We start from the raw sequence: 24,454 nt of genomic DNA, 5'->3' as shown, positions 1-24,454 counted from the left end.
TGAAACTTCCTTTCAAAGAACAGGGTGTCTCCTCCTAGCTGGAGACAATAATACAGTTTTTTTTAAAAAGTATCTGGATAATTAAAGTTCCTGCTTTTTTTTAAATTCCAAGAGCTTTATTGTTCCAAGAATAAATAGCTTTTGTATATGCACGCACGCATACACGCACATATATATATACTCAATTGGAAGCCTGTGAGTCAGTTTGCAAACTGCCCCCAGAAACCTCTACTATGTCCCTGGTGAGGTTCAAGGAGTTGGGGGAAGAGGAGTCCAATTCAGAGGAGGAGAACCTGGATAGTGTCAAGGCCTTGACAGCCAAGCTGAAGCTGCAAACACGCCGTCCTTCCTACCTGGAGTGGAAGGCCCGGGTGCAGAGCCTGTCATGGAGAAACAGCTTGAAGGATGGGGCCCTCCGAACCTTGAAAGAAAAGCAAGCCAGAGAGGTGGAGGAGGAAAAGCCCCAGACCCAGGAGTCACTGAAGACCATCTGTGGGTTCCCCACCATTGACGATGCCTTGGAATGGCTCCGGGTAGAGTTGGTAAGTACTGATGGGACAGGGAAAAAAAGAATGTGTCCAAAAGAGAAATTATGGAATTCCCCTGCTCCAGACTCAAGAAGGTATGGAGCACCAGGCAGGAGAATCACTCCTGCTGATAAAGCCAAGCATCATCTATGTATATTCCTCACCTTGCTGGTGGTTAGCCAAAAGTTAGTTTCAGCTATGGCAAAGAGTCCCATGGCACTTCAATTAACACATTTATTGTGGCAGAGCCTTTTGTGAGCCAGAGGTTTATGCCCCAGTGCATTCAGTAGCATTTAAAATGCCACAAGACATTGTTCTTTTGGCTGCAGCAGATCAGCACAGCTATCCATGAGCTAGCCCCCTGGAATTTGTCTGTGCTGGAGTAGCTAAGAATCTGAGTCTGTGATTCAAATCTCACCGCAACCATGAACTCACAAAGTGGCTCTCTGCATCACTCAACCACCCCTTCCCCAATGTAGTCTGTGAAGAAATAATAATAATAATAAGCTACCTTATGGGGTTGTTGTGAAGACTGCTGAGCTATTGAACATGGAGTATTTTGATTATTCTAAAGCATTATATCCATTCTGACTGCAGTTACTGGTATTCTTTACAACAATTGTTTCTTGGGGTTGTCCTTGGTGGATGGGGTGAACAGTTGCCTCCAAACACTTCACAATCCCGACATTCGGCTTCACAACAGCCTTGCAGGCTGACAACCTTCTTCCTTTTACAGAAAGAATGATAAACCAACTTGTTCTGAAAGCTGCTAAAATTAAGCTGGGTGAGCATTTCTGAATGCATTTCTCAATTTTTAAAAAAATCAGCACTTACTGAAAAAGAAAGAGAAACAATGAATTAAAGTAAGCACACAGAGTATTGATTATCATAATGGAATTCTTAGGAAGGAATTAAAGCAGTTCTCAGTGTCCTCTGTTAATTTGTTGTTTTGTGTTTGCCACATTCATTTGATTTTGTTTATTTTAAACTTCTATGTTGCCTTTCCACCACATTCAAGGCTCCAAGGTGGCAAATATTGGAACATTTCCAGCAGTTCAATATTGAAAAAACAGTTAACATATATACACACATACTAGGGTTGCCAGCCTTCAGGAGGGACTGGAGATCTCCCACTTTCACTACTGATTTCCAGCTGGCAGAGATCAGCTCCCCTGGAGAAAATGGCTGCTTTGAAGGGTGGACTCTATGGTGTTGTACCATGCTGAGGCCCCTTCTCTCGCCAAACCCCACCATGGGTATCTGGGGCTCGGGAGGGGCTGTTTTTTGAGGAAGATGCACCAATTCTATGAGCCCCCAAAGAAGGGGCCCCTATCCTTCATTATTCCAAATGGAGGGAAGGCATTTAAAAGGAGCATGGTTCTTTTAACAGTGATGGCCAGAACTCCCTTCAGAGTTCAGTTGTCACACCCTTGCTCCTGACTCCACCCCCAAAGTCCCCTGGCTCCACCCCCAAAGTCCCCAGATATTTCTTGAGTTGGACTTTGCAACCCTATCTGGGCTGTCTAGCTCAGGGCCAACAAAGGCATAAAACCACACAAATGGGGAAGAAGGGCTAATGAGAGGTTAGTGAGGGAACGTCAAACAAAAGAAAAAAAGTCTTAATTGGCTTGACATTCCCAAATAAATTTTAAAGTTATTTATATACTTAAGTATTCTGTCATGCCTTAATGTGGTTTTGTTGTGGCAGGGTGAGGATTGGGAAAACATACCTTTCTGCCTAGAGCCAACCCTGGCACATAGCCCTTCCACCCTCACCTTCTTTTCCCTCTCTTCTCCAGCGGGAGATGAAGGCCCTGGACCACCAGCTGGCCCGGCAACTGATGGGCCTGCGTGGGCAGATTCACCGGCTGAAGGTGGAGCAGGCCTGCCACCAACACAAGGAGATGCTGGATGACGCCACCTTTGGGCTGGAGGACTGTGAAGAGGACTCTGACCTGTTGTGCAACATTCCACCAAAGGCTGCTTTTCTGCTCTCCATGCCCCTCAAACATATTGGGGTCACACGTATGAATATCAACTCACGCCGTTTCTCCCTCTGCTAAGAAGCTGTGTCCCCACCTAGGCTTGCTTTGGTCTGAACGTACTTTCATGAGGAACAGGCATCTTCCTGGGCCTAGACCAGCATTAGCCAAATTCCTGCAGCCTTGCTTGGGGTGACAAAATACCTTGACTCCGGCCTCCCCCCCCCCCCCACACCTCAACTGTAGGCTAGAGGCCAGCATTAAGTAGTGGGAGCAAGCTTTTTTATAGAGCTGCCATCTCCAGGTTGGGAAATACCTGGAGATTTTGGGGGTGAAGGGTGGATTTTGAGAGGGGAGTAGGGTTGCCAGCCTCCTGCTGGTAGCTGGAGATCTTCTGCTGTTACAATTGATCTCCAAGTGACAGATATCAGTTCACCTTGAGAAAATGGTCACTTTGGAAGGTGGACTGTATGGCATCATACTCCACTGAAGTTCCTCCCCTTCTGCAAATCCCACCCTCCTCAGTTTTCATTCCCCAAATCCCCAGGCATTTCCCAACCTGGAGCTGGCAACCCTAGCAGGGATGGCAAAGAGATAACAAGTCAGACGCCCACACTGGGTACATTACAGTGAGTAAGCCAACCTCTGCAGTAAGGCAGGCAAGTAAACAAACATGTGCTCTACTGCTGTGTTGTAAAAGATGGAATTCACTCTGGTATCTGGAAGGTTGTAAGTAAGGCAAATTTGGAGAAGGGTCAGCAGCTTCTAGGTCCAATGGGGAGTGTGCATGTTGGTGGCAGTGGCCTTTTTGCTTATTTGCTGCATTTCATTTTGTGCTTTCTTTTGCTGAGGCCATTTGATAACTTTGCAAGAGTCCCCAAGACAGCCAACAAGTGTCTTGCTTAAGCTGCTGGTAGTTGCCTTCTCAACCTGTAAGGTTGCTGCTGTACATTGAATTGTATGAGTTATGTTGTCCTTCTCCTTTTACAGAACTGTAGGGAATTTTGGCTGCAGCTTTACAGAATCCTGAAGGCTTAAATGATAACGTCTGTGTATTCACAAATATAGAGGGCAGTCAGTAGTGAGCAAGGAGACACACAGGCTGGGGGTGGTAGCGCTAAGACAGTCTTCAAAAACCACAGCAGCCCCCTAGACTAGTGGTTTGTCACAACTTTTTCTTTGGCCAGATTCAAATTGTGCAAACTGTTCTCTGCAGTTGGCCCTTACAGCTTATTACTCAGGATCTTGCCTTCTAAGGTGAGACTGTACAAAGCCCTAAAGAGAAGGCTCTTATACAAGTACTGTACAAAGCCCCTTATACAACACAGTTCCAACACTCACTGGAACTTTCCTGTCCATTTTTCTTCCAGCATCAGTTGGATTGCTAATTAAATTCCGAATATCCTAGTACTATCAGAGCAGCAGCTTGTGGGCACGTCTGCTTGTAATTTTTGCAGTCATATACCTATTAAAGCATGGTGTTTTGGAAGTACTGCTTGTTTCTAGCCTTCTTGACAAGACTGCAGCAGATTAAGCTGTGCCTCTTATTGGAAATGTAGTGGGTTGTCCTTTACCCTATATACAAACTTTTGTTCAGAGTTTCCATTTCCAAAACTGATCGTTGCACTGCATTCAATGTAACATCTTTCCTGCCCCATTTGAAGACTGGTGAGGGGTTGAACTACAATTTGACCTGGAAACGTAGAATTGTGCCTGGGATGATGAGGGCTGGTTCAACTGTTTTTGCTGCCCCGGTTGAGATTGTTGCAATGTGTGTGTATAATCATAGAAAAAAGGTTGCAACCCATGTGTATAACCTGTGATCACAATAATGAAATAAATTTCTAACCAAGAAATTAATATGAAAATTACAAAAGTGTTAAAGTGCTCATCATTTCACTCCGCATATACAGTTCCCATTAGAACAATATATTCTTGTGCAAAGTTGTAAAAAAATCTGTGTTGAATTGTATGAAGGAGAAACAGTTGTTTCTGGAGAAGCCGGATCTTGCAATACTTGGTGTTGGAAAATTCAAAGTGTTTGACTTGGAAGGTTTCTGACACTAAGTCTTGCAAGATCCAGTTTCTCCAGAAATAATTGTTTCTGCTTCATACAATTCAACCCAGATTTTTGTGACTTTGAACAAGAATATACTGTTTTAATGAGAACTGTATATGTGTGAGAAGAGTAGATTGGATTTATACCATACCCTTCACAGGGCGATTTACAATTTCCTTTCCCTCCTAGCAACAGAGACCCTGCGAGGTAGGTGGGACTGAGAGAGCTCTTTGGAGAACTGATCTCGAGAGAAAGCTCTGAGAGATTGTGACTGACCCAAGGTCACCCAGTAGCTGCATGTGAAGGAGTGGGGAATTGAAACCAGTTCTCCCAGATTAGAGTCTGTGCACTTAACCACTACACCAAACTGGCTGTGATGAGCACTTTAATGCTTTTGTAACTTTCATATGAATATATTGTGTCAACAGTTGATATATAAAAATTTGTTAGAAATTTATTTTGTTATTGTAATCACAGGTTATAAACACAGGTTGCAACCTTTTTTCTGTAGTTCTCTCTGTGGTTTTGGGCTGATACTGAGTTAGTCATGCAATGCACATGTACCATCCTACCCCACGCCCACATTTGATAGGACTAAGACAGCAAGGGCATTTGAGGTCAGAAAAGCTCAGAGTGGCCCAATAGATACACTGATATAGCTGTGGCCTCCCCTCACTGTAATTTGTGGATTAGGCTGGGAAAGCAGAATTGGAGCAGGTGCCAGTGCATCAAATGCTTTCTCCTCTGTACAGCTTGCTCAGTTTAATTCTACTCTTGAAGTCACTATTTCCCTGTTAGGAGATGCTACCTGTTACTGTTATGAAAGCTTACGTTCTAAATAAAAATTGGTTGGTCTTAAAGGTGCAACTTGACTCCTGCTTTATTTATCTGTTACTGTGTTACCTATTTGCAAGGGAAGGGTCCCTGATTCAAGCCCTGGCCAAAAAACAAACAAACCAGTTAAAGGATCTCAGGAGAGGTGCTAGGAATGAGCTCTCATTGCCCCAGACCCTGGAGTGCCACAGAGGAGGCAATACGGAACTCTGTGGGCCAGTTTAAGTTGACTGGCTCTGAAGCCGGCTTCCCCACCCTGCTATTAGCATTTTTAAAAGCCCTTTCAAACAGAATTTTCCCTTTAAAATGCCAACCTCCCTGGCAAATTGAGGCTGCAGAAACTGGCAGTTTGCATTTGATCAATGGATGGAAATGCATGGTACTTATCCTGTCTGTTTTTGAGTCCACATTCTGCTGCATTGGGACAAAACAATAGGATCTTTGGAAGAAGTTGGACATTTGCAAAATGGCATGGGAAAAAAGGGTTTCACCACCAATTCTGCATCCCTGACTCAGATCAGGTTCTTCCAGCAGCTGTTTAGCCCTTTAAAAAAAAAAACCCATAAGGGATCATATCTGAGATCTCCTACTTGTTGCTCTCCTTAGGTGTCTCCTGACTCATTCAGAAACAGTAGTGGGTGAGTTCCTCTGAGACAATCATTTTTTCTCTTGTGTGCTCTAAAAGAAACCCTTTGGAGAATACAGCTTACGCCTTCAAGGTTTACATGGCTGTCAGTAATTTGGAGGAGGCTGCCTTTGGGGCACCTCTTGGCTGATGGAGATATTTCTGGCACAAATATGGCCGCTGCTTCCATGTACTGAGTTTCATTTTGTAATAAAAATGAAAGCTCAGAGCCCCCTGGCTATTTATTCAGTTTGAAAAAGCGAGCCCTCCAGGTTTTAACTCCAGAGCATCAAGTGGAAGTAGATCAGGGGTCCCCAGCATTTTGCACCTATAGGAACCTTTGGAAATCTGACACGAGGAGGATGCATCCTGAAAATGGCTGCCACTGGAGGTGAAATCTACCACAAAATGCAGGGGTTGTTTTGTAGAAAAATTGGTGGTGGAGCTTGTAATGTACTGAGAACCGAGACGGTTTGAAGGCAACATGGTTTATTCAGTAGCACATCACAAGAGAGAGAGCACGCGGGCCGGGTCCCGCTTATATACATTACCCGGAACTGCCCCCTTGTCTGACCAGTTCAATCCTGGTCAGTCAAACTTCCCGCCGCAGATCTTGATGGGCGGGGTGTTTGGCGAGCTACATCCGGGGACCCACGGGTCGCCTTCTGTAGCGATCGCCATGCGGTATAATAGCTTTTGCTCAAGACACAACACTCCTCCCCCCCTAGCTCAGGACACATAATCCTGCAAGTAAGCGGGGGCTGTGCGCTCCCTAGTCGACCTCCTTGGGATCGCTAGTGGAGTCGGAGCGGTTACCAGGGCCACGACAGCCATGGCGGCCGGGGCGGCGGTTTCCCCGTGTGGAAGGAACGCTGGCCTATGATGGTCTGCGCCCTGCTGCTCGTCAGGTGTCCCTACTCTTGGGGAGTCGCCCTTGCTTCGGTCTGGCTCTACCGCCCGATCGACCGGAGCGGTCGGCAGGGGTGGGGCTGCTCTTGGCGTGGGCGTGGCCGTAGGTTCCTCCTCGCTCCGTATTGCAGCCGGCTCTTCCGGCAAGGTGCAGCGGCGCATTTGGTCTATATGCCTCTGCAAAATCCTGCCTTCCTCTGTTGATACATCGTAGTGGCGGGACCCTATTACTTGTACCACCCGGCCCACTACCCACTCAGGGCCGCTAGCATAGTTCCTCGCGTACACCGGATCCCCTGGGAAGAACCCCCTGGCCGCTTCTCTGATTTCTGGGGAAGTGCGGATGTCAGTGGCCCGGTCGGGGTGCAGCCGATCTAATCTTGTGATTAGCTTCCGCCCCATTAACAACTCGGCTGGGCTGACCCCAGTTACTGGATTGGGGGTTATCCTATTATCGAATAGGAAGGTGGCTAGGCAGTGGTCCCAGTCCCCCTGCACGATGCGGCCCAGGGCTTCTTTAGTGGTGCGCACCATCCGCTCTGCTTGGCCGTTGGTGGCCGGATGGAAGGGGGCGGACCGTATGTGCTGTATTAGGTATCTCTGCAAGAACTCCCGGAATTCCCGGGAGGTGACATTATCAGAGACGATGGTGTCGGGAATCCCGTGCGTGCTCAGGACCCTGCATAACGCCTGGATCGCCGCCGCCGTTGAGGTTGAAGCAACCGGAATGACTTTCAGCCACTTGGTGTACGCATCCACCAGGATGAAGAACATTTGGCCCTGAAAGGGCCCCGCAAAGTCGATGTGTAGCCTAGACCACGGATTCCTGTGTGCTTCCCGGCGATGAACGGGGGCGCTGGGGGGGTTCGGGTCGGGACTCCTTGTCAAGTCGGCTGACTCAATAACGAGACCTTTTCGATAAAAAGTTTCTAGTTTATTGATATCATTGTTTCCAACAGCTAAAAGATTGAGAGACTGAGGAACATACAGTAAAAGGTAATCATATAAGGTATCCTTCAAAGGAATTCTTTAGGGAGGGGGTACTATGCAGGGCACATTCACACATTGATGTTACAAATCGTTCTCAGGCCGGTTGGCCTTGGGCAAGGTGCCTCTCCCCCGGTGCCCAGTCTGAGAAGGCACTATAATCTCTTTCACATACTTCCATTTCAAAGCAACACTACATAACAAAGGAAGGGAGGGGGGAGGAAGGAGGGGTAGAGTTAGCAGCATTGGCATACAGTATGGCTTTTACCCAGAATGCTTTCCCCTGAACCAAAGATGACACACAGGCTTGGGCAGAGTTGAAGCAGACTTGACATGCTGCCCCCCCTAAGCCCCCGCCACCGCTTGTGGCTGCGGGAGAGGCGGATGGGTTTTAAAGTCCTGGACCTCAAGGCCCGAGCGGCCCTGCCCTCCCTTCGGCGGAAGGGGTGTGTGTGTTGTAGATGAAGGGTGCCAATCCAAACAACCAGGGTCTCAACGCAGTAAGCTGCAATGAAATACAGGGTGTACTTTACCAAGGGCAGGAGGTAGCTCTAGTTCCACAGTCACTGGGTTAATGACCCTTTTGATTTTAAAGGGCCCTATGTACTTATATGCCAGTTTCTTGGAAGGTTGGGGAAGAGGTAGGTTCTTGGTTGACAGGTACACTGAGTCCCCTACTTTGAAATCCCACGCAGGGACATGGGACTTGTCATATTGTTTTTTGTAAGTCTCTTTTGCCACCTCTAAGTTTTCCTGGATGGCCGGCCAACTCCGGCTCGGCCCTTGCCACCATTGCTCAAAAGTTGTGAGGGTTTCCTTTGCTTCCCCCCCCCCCCCGGGAGGAGGGGGATGGGCTTCCCCTCATACCCAAAGACAGTTGCAAAGGGAGACGCTTTGGTGGAGCTGTGCGCACTGTTGTTGTAGCAATACTCTGCAAAGGGGAGGAGGTCCACCCAGTCAGACTGGCGTTGATTAACAAAACACCTTAGGTACTGCTCCAGAACCCCGTTCACCCACTCCGTCTGTCCGTCAGTTTGCGGGTGGTAGGCGGAACTTAGACCCTGCTCCATGCCCACTAATTTACAAAACTCCCACCAGAAGGTGGCAACGAACTGCGGCCCGCGGTCGCTAATGACCTTGTCCGGGAATGAGTGTAGTTTTACCACGTGATCAAAGAAGAGGGCCGCAAGTTTCTTGGCTGTGGGTAACTGGGTGCAAGGAACAAAATGGGCTTGTTTCGAAAAAGTGTCCACCACCACAAGAATCACTGTTTTCCCTCGGGAGGGGGGAAGCTCCACTATGAAGTCCATAGAGACTATCGACCAGGGCCGCTTGGCGGTCTCCAGGGGCTGCAAAAGGCCTGGCGGCTTTCCCCCCCTCCTTTTTGCCATGATGTACACCGGGCAGCTAGTTACAAACTCCGATACGTCCCGCCGCAGGGACGGCCACCAGAACTGCCGGTTTACTAAATGAAGCGTTTTTACGTAGCCAAAATGCCCCGCCAGTTTGGAGGAATGACAGAGTTGTAAAATTTCCCTCCTGAGCCCGTTGGGACGTACAGTTTCTCCCCTTTGTACCAGAGCCCGTCTTTCCCCTTCTGCACCCCCTCGGGGCGGTCCATCCCCTCCCGCTCAGTCTCTGCGGCAATTCACTCGTGGCTAATTCCCTCCAGCTCCCTCCTCTTTTGGGATCGAGTGGTCGCCATGACCGCCACTTGGGAGGGAAAGATTAGAGAGTCTACTACTTCTTCCCGCTGACTCTCGTGTTGCGGGAGGCGGGAGAGGGCATCAACTAAGAAATTCTTTGTCCCCGGAATGTGCCTCAGGGTGAAATCAAATTTGGAAAAGAAACCCGCCCACTGGATCTGCTTTTCGCTCAGTTTTCTCTTCCCGGTTAGGGCTTCCAGAGTCTTGTGGTCCGTCCAGACCTCGAATGGTACCTTGGCCCCCTCTAGCCATGATCTCCAGGTTTTTAGGGCAAACATAACTGCGAACGCCTCCTTGTCCCACACTGACCAACTCCTTTGCTCATCGGAAAATTTCCGGGAGATGTACGCACATGGCCGTAGTTTCCCCTCCCCGTCCCTCTGCATGAGAATGGCTCCTATGGCCACGTTGGAGGCGTCACATTGAACCACGAAGGCCCTCTGCTCATCTGGGTGACTAAGGACCGGCTCACTAGTGAAAAGGCGCTTCAACTGATCGAATGCCGCCTGACACGCGGGAGTCCAGTTTAACCGCGCTCCCGGCCGTTTGGCTTCCGGCCCCTTCCCTTTCATCTTTAGGAGCTCGGTCAGTGGCAGTGCAATTTGGGCGAACCCCTCTATGAACGCCCTATAAAAATTTGCGAACCCGAGAAATGATTGTAGCTGTCTACGTGTTCTCGGGGGAGCCCACTAGAGCACTGCCTGTACTTTCGCGGGGTCCATGGCTAGCCCTTGCCCCGACACTTGGAAGCCTAGATAGTCTAGCTCGGTCCGATGAAACTCGCACTTGGAGAGCTTAGCATACAGTTGGTGCTCAAGCAGGGTGCTCAACACCTCTCTCACCAGTTTCACGTGGGATTGCTCATCTTGTGAATAAATAATGATGTCATTCAGGTACACCACCACCCCCTTGTACAGAAATTTTCGGAGCACCTCATTTATAAAGTTCATGAACACCCCCGGCGCCCCCTGCCACCCAAACGGCATGACCAGGTACTCGAACTGGCCCATCGGGGTATTGAAAGCCGTTTTCCATTCATCCCCCTCCTTGATGCGCACTTGGAAGTACGCATCCCTCAAGTCCAACTTAGTAAAAAATCCCCCCCCCCCCGACATGGTATTCAACAAGTCCCGGATGAGGGGGATGGGGTAGGCGCTGGACATCGAGATCGCGTTTATCCCGCAAAAATCTGTGCAAAGTCTAAGCGAGCCATCCTTCTTCTTGCGGAATAGCACGGGGGCGGCGTGGGGGGCCGTAGCCGGCCTAATGAACCCCCGCTCCAGGTTCTGATCTAAGAACTTGCGCAGTTCCTTCTTCTCGGCCCACCCCATCTGGTACAATTTGGCTCTGGGCAAGTTCTCCCCGGGGAGCAGCTCTATAGCGCAGTCTGTGCTCCGATGGGGGGGCAACTGGTTGGCCTCTTGTTCGCTAAACACCCCCATCAGGTCGCGGTAAACGCTTGGGACCGGGTGCACCTCCTCTACTGATACGCACGCCCTTTCCCTGGCCACAGGAGCCCGGGGGCCCCACGCTGTGTCCCACAGGTGGGTCTTGCACAAGGGGTCTAGAAATCTGATTGTCTGGGCTCTCCACCGGATTAGCGGCTGGTGCTTTTCTAGCCAGCCCACCCCCAGGACCACCGGATAGGAGCACGAAGGGGCAATGACAAAGACCTCGTGGTCCCAGTGTTCCTCGATCCCCATGGGGCATGCCTGTGTTTCCCGGGTGCAAGGCTCTCCGCACATCACGGACCCGTCCATCTGCTCGAACAGCATAGGGTGGGGTAGCTGCGAGCTCTCTAGTTCCAGGGCCTCCACTACCTTCGGGGAAATCAGCTCTCGGTTACACCCCGAGTCTATTAGGGCCCGGATCTGTAGGAACCTTCTTAGCTTGGGGTTTAAAAGCTTCACGTTGACAAAATACAACTGTCCCGTTACTCTCACTGTCAGTGGTGCCTCTTCCCGCTCAACCTGCTGGTTGGCACAGTTCAGAGCAGGCCGGCTTCGTTTCCCGCCAGTTCCTCGACCCAGGCTAAGTCAGCCAGCTCCGTGGAGAGCAGCACTTCCTCGTCCAGTGGCTCTTCCACTACCACCGCGCCGCTTTTCGCCGCATCCTTAGGGCGGCCGGTCGCCTTCTTCGGTCCCGGGGTACTGGGTTTCGCTGCAGGCGGAAGAGCCCGGGCGGGGGCCGGCAACGGGCAGCTGGAGGCGAGGTGGTTTGCGTCCCCGCACCGGAAGCATCTGCGGGGTCCCACCGGCACCGCCGCGGGCGGTCTCCTGGCTTTCGGGGGCTCGGGTTTTCCCGGGGTCCTCTTCGCCTGGCTCCTCCCGGACTGATGTTGGCGCAACATCGCCACTCTCTTCAGGTTGGTTTCCACCTCACCCGCCAGTTGGATCCACCCCACTAGGGTGTCTGGGCTCGCTTGGGTAAAGGCCCGATCCAGAATGCGGGCGTTCAGCCCGTTAGAAAAATGCTCAATTTTCATCAGCTCACTCCACCCTCGCACCTTGGCCGCGTTCGCCTGGAAGTCCGCGGCGTACTCACGGATGGAGCGGGACCCCTGCTGCATGTTGTGGAGGGCCGCCAAGGCGCGGGTCTCTTGCAAGGGGTCTTCATATTGGATCAGCAGGGCTTGGAGGAAAGTATGCACATAGTCCAGATCAGGGCTCATAGTTTCGCCCAAGCTCACGTACCAGCGCTTGGCCGCCCCTCTCAGCTTCGAGCCCAAGTAATCCACCCTGCTGAACTCATCTGGGAAGGAGTTCCCCCAGTAATACATGAAGCTATTCGCTTGAATGGCGAAGTAGTTCACCTCCTCCGGGTCCCCATCAAAGGTCGCGTCCAGCTCGCGCCCTCGGCCTGCATCACGGGGAGCCGCCGGCACTGGTGGGGCCGCCGGTGGCTGGGGAGCCGCTCCTCTTGCAGGGTCTGCCGCCTGGGCCGGTTGGCCCGGGCAGCCTCGGGTCGTCGGCTGAGCAGGTTGTTGCCGCCTGGACCCGGTCACCCCTAGGGCCCTCCCCAGTTGAGCCGTCAGGGAGTGCATCTTATCCTTCAGGCCCCGGATCGCTCCGTCGACCTCCCGTCGGACCATCGATCGGAACATCTGATAGTCCTCATCATGCCTGTCTTTGGGCCTCGGTTCCCCGCTCTCGGCCCCTCTGCACTCAGCACCCCCGTTGTCGTCCTCTGGGACCTGGACGATGACGATGCTGTCCGCCTCCCCCGACTCGATGGGACCCGGGTCGGCGGTCTCTGCTGCTGCGATCCGGACTTGCTTGGTGTGGCGAGTCAGAATAGCCTCCCGGCGGATCGGGGCCTGTTCCATTATGGTGGTAGAGGTCCTCGGTTGATACTGCCGGGGAGTGATCACCAGCTGGAACTGGGGGGGGTGACTCCGCGGCTCTCCTGGAGTCTAGGATGTGCCACGGCGCCTCAGCCCCTTCCAGATCCACGTTGATGGGAAGTTCTCCGTTGTCCGGAATCTGCTCGGCCATAGGGCTTTAAAGTTGCCGGAAAGGTTGAACTTCTAAGGGGAGTCTCTCAAAATGTCAAGTCGGCTGACTCAATAACGAGACCTTTTTGATAAAAAGTTTCTAGTTTATTGATATCATTGTTTCCAACAGCTAAAAGATTGAGAGACTGAGGAACATACAGTAAAAGGTAATCATATAAGGTATCCTTCAAAGGAATTGTTTAGGGAGGGGGTACTATGCAGGGCACATTCACACATTGATGTTACAAATCGTTCTCAGGCCGGTTGGCCTTGGGCAAGGCGCCTCTCCTCTGGTGCCCAGTCTGAGAAGGCACTATAATCTCTTTCACATACTTCCATTTCAAAGCAACACTACATAACAAAGGAAGGGAAGGGGGAGGGAGGAGGAGTAGAGCTAGCAGCATTGGCATACAGTATGGCTTTTACCCAGAATGCTTTCCCCTGAACCAAAGATGACACACAGGCTTGGGCAGAGTTGAAGCAGACTTGACACTCCTGGCATGCTTTGCACCTCTGGACCCACCCCTCTATCTCTTTGTCCATCCCTGGCCACCAAACATAGCTGCGTGCTAAGGCCTTCATCCGTACAATCCCTGGATGTGTTTCATGAAGGGCCTCCAGCACTTGTCTCCGCAGTGGGGGGGGGGAACCACCACCCTGCTGCCCCATAAAAGACATCCCTTGTGGGAGGATAGTTCTTCCCTGCGTGTTGTGTATGCCCTGAACTCTTCGCCCTGTTTTTCCTCTGGCCATCCCCTCACCACCCAGTTGAGAACCCGCGCGAGTATTCTGTCGCGCCCCGTGGGTTTCGCTACCTCTGCTGCGTGAAGGGGTCTCTCTGGTAGCGTTTCGATGAGCATCACATGGTGGGCTGGGGCCGGGTCGGGGTCTGTGGAGGGCAGCGGTAGGCGACTGAGAGCGTCTGCGTGTCCCACCACCTTGCCTGGCCGGTGGACTAGGGCATATGTGCGTCTACCGCAAACCCCAAGAACTCTACCCTTGGTACCCCGAAGGAACATTTTTCTCACTTGACCTTCAGACCGGCCTCTTGGAAACGGCGGAGTACTTCTCGCAGCCGGTTGCTAAACTCCTCCGTGTCTGGTGCGGCGATCAAAACGTCATCGAAAAACAGTTGCACCCTGGGGATCCCTTTGAGGAGAGAATCCATCAGGCTCTGAAACACCCCTGGGGCCATGCTCACCCCAAACTGCAACAGTCGTACCTTGAATGCCCCCCTGTGGGTTACTATGGTCTGTGCTTCTGCCGTCGCGGCGTCCACGGGCAGCTGCTGGTACGCCTGGGCCAAGTCCAGTTTTCCAAAGATTTTGGACCCCGCTAATGCCGCCAGAATGTGGCTGATTACTGGAACGGGGTAGGGGTTATCTTGTAGTGCCTTGTTAATGGTGCACTTATAATCGGCGCATATGTGCACCTCCCCATTTGGCTTCACTGGGGTAACTATCGGGGTTTCCCATGCAGCATCGGAAACGGGTTCAAGCACTCCCTGGGCTGTGAGGTGGTCTAGCTCTGCTTCAATTTTAGGCTTCAGAGCGAACGGAACCCGCCTAGCCTTCAGCCTCACGGGTCGCACGTGGGGATCGAGGGGTAAGGATATGGGAAGATCCTTGTAGCACCCCAGGGCCCCATCAAACACCTCTGGGAACTCCCGGCACATGTTTTCAAATCCCCGCGTCCCCAGCTGCTACACCCCCATGATCTTTATTCCCAGCGGCCGGAACCAGGCCAGGCCCAATAAGGTGGTGAGCTCCCTAAACCCGTTATACTCCACCCCCACTGTTGCCCATCCCAGGATCTGAACAGGGTTTTTTTGAAAGTCCCATAGCATGAAGCATGCCGGTCGCAGGCTGGGCCGGCCACGTGGGCACAGCTTCCTCAAGGATTCCTCCGAAATTATGGAGATGGAGGAACCCGAGTTCAGTTCCATCAGGCAGGGTTTGCCCTCAATCCTGACCGTGACTTTGAACTTTTGGGGGGTATCGTCGGGAAAGTTCATTACCTGCACGCTGGTTGAGGTGGTCGAGTAGTCCCCGGTCGATTCCTGGTTGGTAGGCTGGTGGTGGCGGGTGGCCTTGGCTCGGCAAGCCCTCGCAATGTGGCCCATCTTGCCGCAGCTCCTACAGACCACGTTGCGGTAGGGGCAGTTCCGTCGCTCGTTTTGGTCTCCACAGCTGGCGCACTTGGTGGCGGCTGGTCTCTCGGTCGCTCGGGGTCACTGGGTCACTCGTAGGCCCACCCCTGTTTGGCGGCGTAGCTGGTGCGCTTCCTCCTCGTCAGGTTGGCTTGGGCCCATCTCTTCCCGATGGACGGCTTCGGCCCTCATGTTGGGGAAGGTTTTCGCGGTCCGCTCAAACAAAACGGCCTCGTTGAAGGCGCTTTGGAGGGTGAGCTCTTTCCTTGCGAAGAGCTTTTGTTGCAGTCTTTCGTCCCTCAGGCCCCAGGCGAAACGGTCCCTCAGGGTCTCCTCTAGCTTATCGAAGCTACAGTTGCCCGCGATTTGGCAGAGAGCAGCCAGGTAGTCTGCTGTCGTCTCTCCCGCCTCTTGGTCCCTCTTGTGGAAGAGGAATCGGTGTGCGATGAGTGAGGGTTGGGGCAAGAAGTGCCTGGTGAGGAGTCTGACCATCTCCTCGTATGTCCTCTCCGTGATCCTCGCGGGGGCCGAGAGACCCTTGGTGATCTCGAACGTGGCCTCTCCGCAGACACTCAGGAGGACGTCTCTCTTTAGGGTATCCTCCATTATCCTGTTCGCTCGAAGGTAGCACTTGACCCGCTTCGTGTAGGTCTCCCACCTCTCCGGAGTAGCGGGGTTGAACTCCTCAAGATGGCCCGTGGTTCTGCTCTGGTTAGCCATGGTGGCTGTGGCGGCGGGCGTATCAGTCTCCAAACGGTTTGCCTTCTTCGTCTCCGACTGGATCCGCAAAGCCCCTCTCGAGTGGGTTGGCTAGGATCCCATCCTCGTTGCTACTATAATGTACTGAGAACCGAGACGGTTTGAAGGCAACATGGTTTATTCAGTTTATTATCACAAGAGAGAGAGCATGCGGGCCGGGTCCCGCTTATATACATTACCCGGAACTGCCCCCTCATCTGACCAGTCCAATCCTGGTCAGTCAAACTTCCCACCGCAGATCTTGATGGGCAGGGCATCTGGCGAGCTACATCCGGGGACCCACGGGTCGCCTTCTGTAGTGATTGCCATGCGGCATAATAGCTTTTGCTCAAGACACAACAGAGCTCATCCAGGGATTGTTATGCAACTGCACATACTATTCAATGGACAAGGTAGGAAGGTGGGAAGGAGGGGGGGGGGGTCAGAAAAGTTCAGGAGCTGCACTCCTGTGAGCTCTTGCTGAATTCGCCTGACAAAATGTCTGCCACAAGAGGTGAATTCACACACAGATGAAGCCCAAGTGCCAGGGACAAGAGGAGTAGTATAAAAATATACACAAGGAAAGAGAAGTGAAAGGGAGAATAAAACTAGCATCATGTTGCCCCTGAAACAGGATTATTTTAATCTACTTAGCTAATAGGGTTCCCAACCTCCAGGTAATAACTGGAAATCTCCCACTATTACATCTGGTCTCCAGGCAATAGATGTCAGTTCACCTGGAGAAAATAGCTGCTTTCAAAGGTGGACACTATGGTATTATACCCCATTTAACTCACTCCCTATCGCAAACCCCATCCTCCTTAGGCTCCACCTCCCCAAATCTCCATGTATTTCCCAACTGCATGCATTTCCCAACAGCTAGGGTTGCCAATCCCCAATTAGGGGCAGAGGATCCCCCAGTTTGGAGGCCCTTCCCCCACTCCAGGGTCATCCATTATTCCCTATGGAGACTGATTCCCATAGGGTATAATGGTGAATTGATCTGTGGGTATCTGGGGCTCTGGGAGGGCTGTTGTTTGAGGTAAAGGGACCAAATTTTCAGCATAGCATTTGATGTCTCTCTTCAAAACACCCTCCAAGTTTCAAAAAGGTTGGACCAGGGGGTCCAATTCTATGAGCCCCAAAAGAAGGTGCCCCATTCATCATGGAGGGAAGGCATTTAAAAAGTGTTCAGTCCCTTTAAATGTGATGGCCAGAACTCCCTTTGGAGTTCAGTCATGCTTGTCACAACTTTGCTCCTGGCTCCACCCCCAAAATCTCCTGGCTCCACCTCCAAAGTCCCCAGATACCAATCAGATCTCCAATTACTACTCAGAAACTCTGCTGGTCAGAAAGCCCACATGGTCCCATGCACTTTCTAAAGCACTTGGCAAATGCCAAGAAAAACATTGCTGGGCGCTATGGCACTCACGGGCACCACACTGGGGACCCCTGACCTAGGCTATAGCCATCTTCTGATGGACAATGGTTTACAAATACTCTTAGAAGGTAAGAAAAGTCCTCCAGAGATAAAAAGAGAATGGGTTCCACTGATCCATTTCAGGAATGCTGGTAGTGGTACCTTCCCTCGCATGAAGAGCTTTCCCCAGATTTGCAGAATAAGGATCTACACTATCCAACCAGAAATCTACCCTCCTCCCCTTTTACATTTGGTAGAAAACTGCTACTGTTAAAGGGTATGTGTGCTTGTTTCTCACTGTTTCCTGCCTGCCCCATCCCTTGTTGGGCTTTTTCCTTTCAAGCCACAAACAATGCTTTTATGGTCCTTTCAGTAGCTGAAAGGTTAGGCTTAGCAAGAGAAGGGAGCCAAGCAGCAGAGATTAAAAAGAATCCTTCCCACACACACATTGTGATGCACCTGTTTTGTCCTTTTCTTCAGACATGAATAATGCTCCCCCCCCCCCATTTTTATCTCTTTTGTACTGTCATCTTTTCTACCCTTTCTGGCCTAGCTATCCTGCCTCCACCCACTAACTCTCTCCCACACTCTACGTCTGTGTTTGAACTTCCTGCTCTATACGGGTCGAAAAAGCTCTTATGGTGCTATTCAAAGCAATTATGGATGTTAGCAGAATGACTCGTCCAGCTCCTTGCCTCTTGAAACAAAAAGTAGAGCCCTCCAGTATCAAGCCTGATCTTGAAACAAAAAGGAGAGTCCTCCAGTATCAAGATTCATGGAGCAAAGGTCTCTTTTGCAGCCATACCGGATCAAAATCAAGAAAGAAACCATGGTCCACTCCACATAATATTGTTATTGAGACCAACTACAAAGACATAACAGCGTGTGCAAGCATTCAAGTTTGTGAGAACTCTTCTTCAGGCTAGATGTACAGAAGCAAAAAACAGAAAAAAGGAGGTTTAATGAGCACAAGAAGCCTTCCAGAGCTGGAGCCCTCAATATTAAATGCACAGTATTTGCATCTCTTTGCCTAGGAAAGTTTCTGCTATGATAATTAGTAGTCTTGAAGGCACCTAAGGTTGTCAACCTTCAGGTGGGGCCTAGAGAGCTTTCAGAATTACAGGTGATCTCCAAGCAACAGACTGCTTTGGAGCATGGACCCTATGGCATTATACTTAAGGTTACCAGCTCTGAATTGAAAAATACCCAGGGCTTTTTTGGGCAGGAACGCACAGGAACATAGTTCCAGCTGGCTTGGCACCTGGGGGTGTGGCCTAACATGCAAATGAGTTCCTGCTGGGCTTTTTTTTTTAAGCACTGGAAATACCTGGAGATTTGTGATTAGGACTGCCAAACCCCTGGTCTGGGCAGGGGTTCCCCTGCCTGGGAGGTTCCCAACCCACCAGCCTACATTGGGCCGGCGGGGGGAACCTCCCCTATGTCGCCGGCGCAATGATGTCACCTGGAAGTTACGTCATCACACCGACGTCACGCGGTGGCCACTCTAGGCATTTTCGGGGAAACTCTATGGTATAATAGAGTTTTCCCCTCCCAAATGGCTAGAGTGTCCATAGAGTTTTCCTGGAAATGCCTAAAGCAGCTGCATGCAACGTTGCCAGCATGAGGACATCACTTCTGGATGACATCATTGCATCCCGCGTGCAAAGTTCCCTGCTGGAGAATGCAGGGGACATGGCAACCCTATTTGGGATAGAGAGGGACTTCAGCAGGGTATAATGCTATAGAGTCCACCTTCCAAAGCAGCCATTTTGTCTAGGTGTCTTTTCTACCCTTTCTGGCCTAGCTATCCTGCCTCCACCCACTAACTCTCTCCCACACTCTACGTCTGTGTTTGAACTTCCTGCTCTATACGGGTCGAAAAAGCTCTTATGGTGCTATTCAAAGCAATTATGGATGTTAGCAGAATGACTCGTCCAGCTCCTTGCCTCTTGAAACAAAAAGTAGGTGTCTCTATTGTCTAGGTGTCTCTATTGCCTGGAAATGGTATAATCCTAGGAGATCTCCAACCACCATGGTGGTTGGCAGGGTTTGATTTGTAGAAAAATAGATGGTGGAGTTCATTAGCATAACTCATTAGCATATGCTGCCCCCCACCAGCCAAAAGCAACCCAACGCAAGAAAGGAAAGTCCCAGGTGAGCAAGAGATCCAGCCAGCCCAAGCAGACCTCGCTCACCTGAGGCTCTCCTTGGCTGCCCCCCCTCTCACGGTCAAAAGACCAGGAAGTCATCCACCACCCAAAATCACATAAGAAATGGAGAAACGGTGACGTGGACTTCTCCAGCGGTTAATGAGGGCTGCTGGGGGCATGGCAAAGCCCCTGGTGGCTGGCTGGTTGTCTGCTCTCCTAATCCAGGGATTGTTATGCAGCTGCACCTACTATTAAATGGACAAGGTAGGTAGGCAGGAGGAGGGGGAACCCTCAAAAAAGTTCAGGAGCCATGCTCCTGTGAGCTCTTGCTGAACTCAGGGCCTGGTGGTTGGTAACCCTAATTATACCACTGATGCCCCTCCTCTCCCCCTCCCCTGGTCGCCCCAGGCTCCACCCCTAAATCTCCAGGAATATCCCAACCCACAATGGAGAAACCCTAGACTGATGTGTGAAGTTGGTTAGGCTGAGTGTGAGAGAGTGACTGGCTCAAGATGGCCCAGTGAGGTTTGTCGCCAAATGGGGCATTTGAACCTCAGTCTCCTAGATGAAGCTTGGTGCTTTGTCTGTCCCACTCACTGGGTTGCTGGTAGCACGGAAGTCTTCATAACACTGTTTGTTAAACTGATTAATTCAGTGCTGGTCAACTCATCCCAGAGACTCCCTGGGGATCCACATAGTATGAATTTGGGGGCCAACATGGAGCCCCTGGCCTATAGCATCATATTGTTCTAAAGCTGCATTGCAAAGTCTGGGGTTGAGGCAGGCAGGAAGCCTTTGTGTTTTTCTATGCAGCTTTGGAACTTTTGTGGTCACACTAGTGCTGAGAACAATCTTCTAAGGGCTCTCTGTGCAAAGCCCTCAAAGGGAAGGAAACCAGCAGGGAAGGTGGCAAGAGAGACAGAAGGTAAGGATCTGGGTTTGAGATACCATGTTGTTGGAAGGAGGTGTCTGAGCTCCAGATTTAAAAAAAGAGGATGAACCCCATCAAGTGATCTCCTCCCATTTCGAGTTGGAATCAAAAGGAATCTGGCCTCCTTGGTAACAAGTAAGTGTTAAAGTTCAATGCGGTCCTTGTGATGCAGAGAGGGGACAAGACAGACAATGTTTCTGAACCCCAGGAAAGGGACTCCCATTTCTGTGAGTCCTTCCTGAAGAAGATATGCTGGATCTGTTGCACTGGACCTTTAAGGCCAGGGGTGAATTAATTTCTTTTGGGGGAGGCCTTGTGAGATTATGAACAGATGTCAGCTGCAGCTTTTAAATATCCTTGATAGTTTCATCATACTTTAAATTTTGTATCAATGTCCTTGTTTCAAGCATGTTTTATGCATCTTTGGGGTTTTTTTAGGTTGAAAAGTCAGGTGTAAATCAGGGGGGGAAAGCCTTTAAAGCTACAATACTTCTTCCTTCTTTCACCTCTCCCCCTGCTTTAAAATATAAATTAAAATATTAAACAAATCCTTGCTATTTCACACATGCATAATATCTGCATCTAACTAAAGTCTAGGTTGTAAATTATAAAGTGACATCAGTACCAAAATAGATCTTCTTCTTCTTGGCTTGGCTTCGCGAACGAAGATTTAAGAAGGGTGCAATAGTCCACGTTTGCTGCAGGCTCGCTGGTGGCTGACAAGACCAATGTGGGACAGGCAGGTCCAGCCACAGCGGCTGCAGGGAAAAGTCTGATTTAGGGTTGGTCCTGTAGCAGTGCGATTCTTCCTCAATCTCCTTTTGTCCTCAAGACCAGCTATGCATGCGTTCTCAAAGGAAGAGACAGCCTGGTGGATGGTGTGCCTCCATGCTTTGCGATCTGAGGCTAGGTCAGACCACTGGTGATGGTGGATGTGTGTACCTTTAGTCGCCTCAGGTTGAACAGGCTGCCATCGGTGCGATAGCGGATGTATACACCATTGTCATCATCTAGATCTACTGCGGCTCTTTGAAGCATCAAAACAGATACATCACTGACAATTAAAAGAGACAAAAGAAAGTTAAGGAGACAGAAAGAAAAGTTGACAAGCCCAACATGAACCATTAAATCATTGTAAATACTATTTAATATTTAACTACATTAGCCTAAATAGGAATTCTGGGCATTTTATAGCACTTTAAAGTAGTCAAAGCATTTCCTGTACCTCTTGTAACTCTTACAAAAACCTCGTAAGGTAGGGCTGTATTAGTATTCCTATCTATATGACACGTGGAAGGGTGATGGTAGGTCTGAGGCCACCAATTGCAATTATTGCAGAGGTGAGATTTGAACCAGACACAACCTGATCATGGCTTGGTCTCTCCATCACTACATCATATTGACTGTTACTGACCATAGTAGTCAAAAAATCACCTATCCTTCTCTTGTGTATGATACAGTGCACATTCACAGATAGTTGCTGCTGAAACACCATCTAGCCATTGTTTTTTTTCTGCATTGTTCCAGCTTATTTCTATTTTGTATTAAAAACCAAACAAAGAAACCTCAGGGTGGGTGGGGGGAGGACTTAAAAAATAAGCCATGGTGTGGGGGGAAACCCTAGAAAGGACCACAACAATTGAACAATACATTAAACATAATGCAAACATGTGTCTATTAATCCATGCATATACACACACAAACACAGAATCAAACTGATTATAATGAGTATGATCAAACCAAATGCAAGAAATGACAATATTGTGAAAATCCACAAAGAAGATAAACGTCAACTATTATCTAATTGAAAAATCTGGAGATTTTCAATGCTTATATTAATATACTTATACTAATAGTAAAAGCCTGTTCACCTGTGATGTTCAGTAGGTATTATAAATCTATTTACTTTGTTTATACTTCACCTTTCACCCAATGGAGACTCAAAGTGGCTTACATTGTTCTCCTTCCCTCCATTTTATTTTCACAAGAACCCTGTGTAGCAGGTTAGACTGAGATCATGTGACTGGCCCAAGGTCACCCAATGAGTTTCCATGGCAAAGTGGAGATTCAAACCAGGGTCTCCCAAATCCTGATCTGACACTCTACCATACTGGCTCTCCAAGTTAATGTGTACTAGGTACAGATGAACAATTTTCAGAGATTCAAACACAGGGTCACTTCGGGATACAATTGTATGTACATATATATAACGCACATTGTGAAATTTAAAGCAAACTAGGCAAACTATCAAAAACTTTTTTATGAATTGCTTGCTGGGCACCTGTTTTTCCTCAGCCGAAAACAGAATTGCCAGTGTTTTTCTGATAGAACCTCTTATAACTGCATGAGAATTCAACAGTTGTGGGGAGTACAGCAACTGGAAGAACATATTTGCTGAATTTCTACCTGCCGGGCAACTTTTAAAGGCCCAGAATCCTTGTCAGGAAACACAGCTACAACTGCTGCTGAGAACTGTGGCAGAACTGCATGAAAAGGAGTAGCCATTTTGTTTATTCTTCATGAATCTGACAAATTTGTCTCTGGGTTTCAGCACCCCATGCCACCAGCCAACCAGTTAAGATCATTATAGCAAATAATCACAAATGTATATGTGGTTGGACCCAACAGGTCTATTTCATTGATCAAATGATCAAACCCCTCCAAATTAATACTTCAGGTTTGGTTTGTACGAGAGCTTACTTTACAGCTGTATAAGCAAAACTGGCTGTATGGTTTCTACTATCCCAAGTACTCTCTTAAGAAATAATTACATTATTTTCCAACAGAGAGAAACCCATATTTATTCAAGACAGGCATTACCTACTTTCCCCATTAAAACTGGGCTAGAGGGCATTTCAGAAGGCAATGTGGTAAATCTTCAGGTCACCCAATTCCACTAACTTAGAACCTCAAATATAAAATATTTAGTTGAAAACTATTTTCCGATACTTTTGATTGCATGGAATGATCTTTGAAACCCAGAGGAAATAGGACAGATATCAACGGCAGACATTCAGGTACCTGTCTTGCAATTAAGATAACTTCCATTATCATGTAGTTCTAAAATATCTTGAATTCTACTTTTTATTTCAGTGCAGAGTACACTGTTCAGTGTAGTGATTAGAGTGCTCAATTAGGATTTGGGAGATCCAGGTTCAAATCTCTGCTCTGCCAATGCCAATGGAAGTTTGCTGTGTGAGCTTGGGCCTGTCACATGCACTCAGCCTAGCTTACCTCACAGAGTTGTTGTGAGGGTAAAATGGAGGAGAGGAAAACAATGCAAGCCCCTTTGAGTCCCCATTGGGAAGAAATAGAGGGGGTAAAAATAAAGTAAATGACCTTTGTCATGCTAGCTTTCTTCCCCATTAAGTCATCAAATGATAAACCATATCCATAAGTGCTGTGATTTGTACTACTTTATACAAGAGCAGCATCTACATTTTCAGCAAATTTACTTGCTGGTATTCATTTCCCTGTTTTAGTTGCTCAGGGTCATTACAAGCGCATCTCCTCAAATCACTGACTTTGTGGTGAAGAGGTGAAATGTTGCCCATGGGCTGTTTTGTAATTTGTATAAACGATATTATAATTGTTCCACTCTTGGATAATGTATCAGGCTGTTCAGAACTGCTTGTTACCCTTGACATATTGCTGTATCAATGTAGTCATGGAGACCAGGTCCTGGATTTTGAAAGAACTCAAAATTGTTGTACATTTACTATATTTTGCATATAATTATTGTATTACCAAAAGATCTGCTGTCTGTATAATAAACTTCATTGTGTTGGCTTATTTCCACTACTTTATGGTAGAAAAACCTTAAATCTATCCCAAATTACCCACCAAATAAGAACTTGGGTCTGGGAGCTTGGAAGGGGGGGATATCCCTAACACCATTGTTTATAAGTTCCCCATCATCCCGCCTTGAGGTTCATATTTTATTT

At 49.2% G+C, this 24,454-nt stretch overlaps 2 protein-coding genes across 2 annotated transcripts in view; both read left to right on the top strand.

Annotated features, from left to right (window-relative positions):
- Nucleotides 1-189: 189 nt before the first annotated feature.
- On the top strand, nt 190-2,652 carry FAM167B (family with sequence similarity 167 member B). Its single transcript, XM_060258050.1, has 2 exons — nt 190-542; nt 2,327-2,652. The coding sequence occupies exons 1-2, from the start codon at nt 234-236 to the stop codon at nt 2,588-2,590; spliced, it is 573 nt and encodes a 190-aa protein (XP_060114033.1). The 5' UTR covers nt 190-233; the 3' UTR covers nt 2,591-2,652.
- Nucleotides 2,653-20,443: 17,791 nt separating this feature from the next.
- Nucleotides 20,444-24,454, top strand: part of LCK (LCK proto-oncogene, Src family tyrosine kinase) — a 47,449-nt gene continuing 43,438 nt past the window's right edge. The window contains exon 1 of the mRNA XM_060258517.1: nt 20,444-20,504. The gene's annotated coding sequence lies outside the window, so the exon portion shown is untranslated. The remainder of the gene's footprint in view (nt 20,505-24,454) is intronic.

Source organism: Heteronotia binoei, chromosome 17, assembly GCF_032191835.1.
Source record: "Heteronotia binoei isolate CCM8104 ecotype False Entrance Well chromosome 17, APGP_CSIRO_Hbin_v1, whole genome shotgun sequence".
In the NCBI taxonomy this organism is placed as follows: Eukaryota; Metazoa; Chordata; class Lepidosauria; order Squamata; family Gekkonidae; genus Heteronotia; species Heteronotia binoei.
Note: the sequence above shows the minus strand (reverse complement) of the source record. Positions and strands in the feature narration are given on the sequence as shown.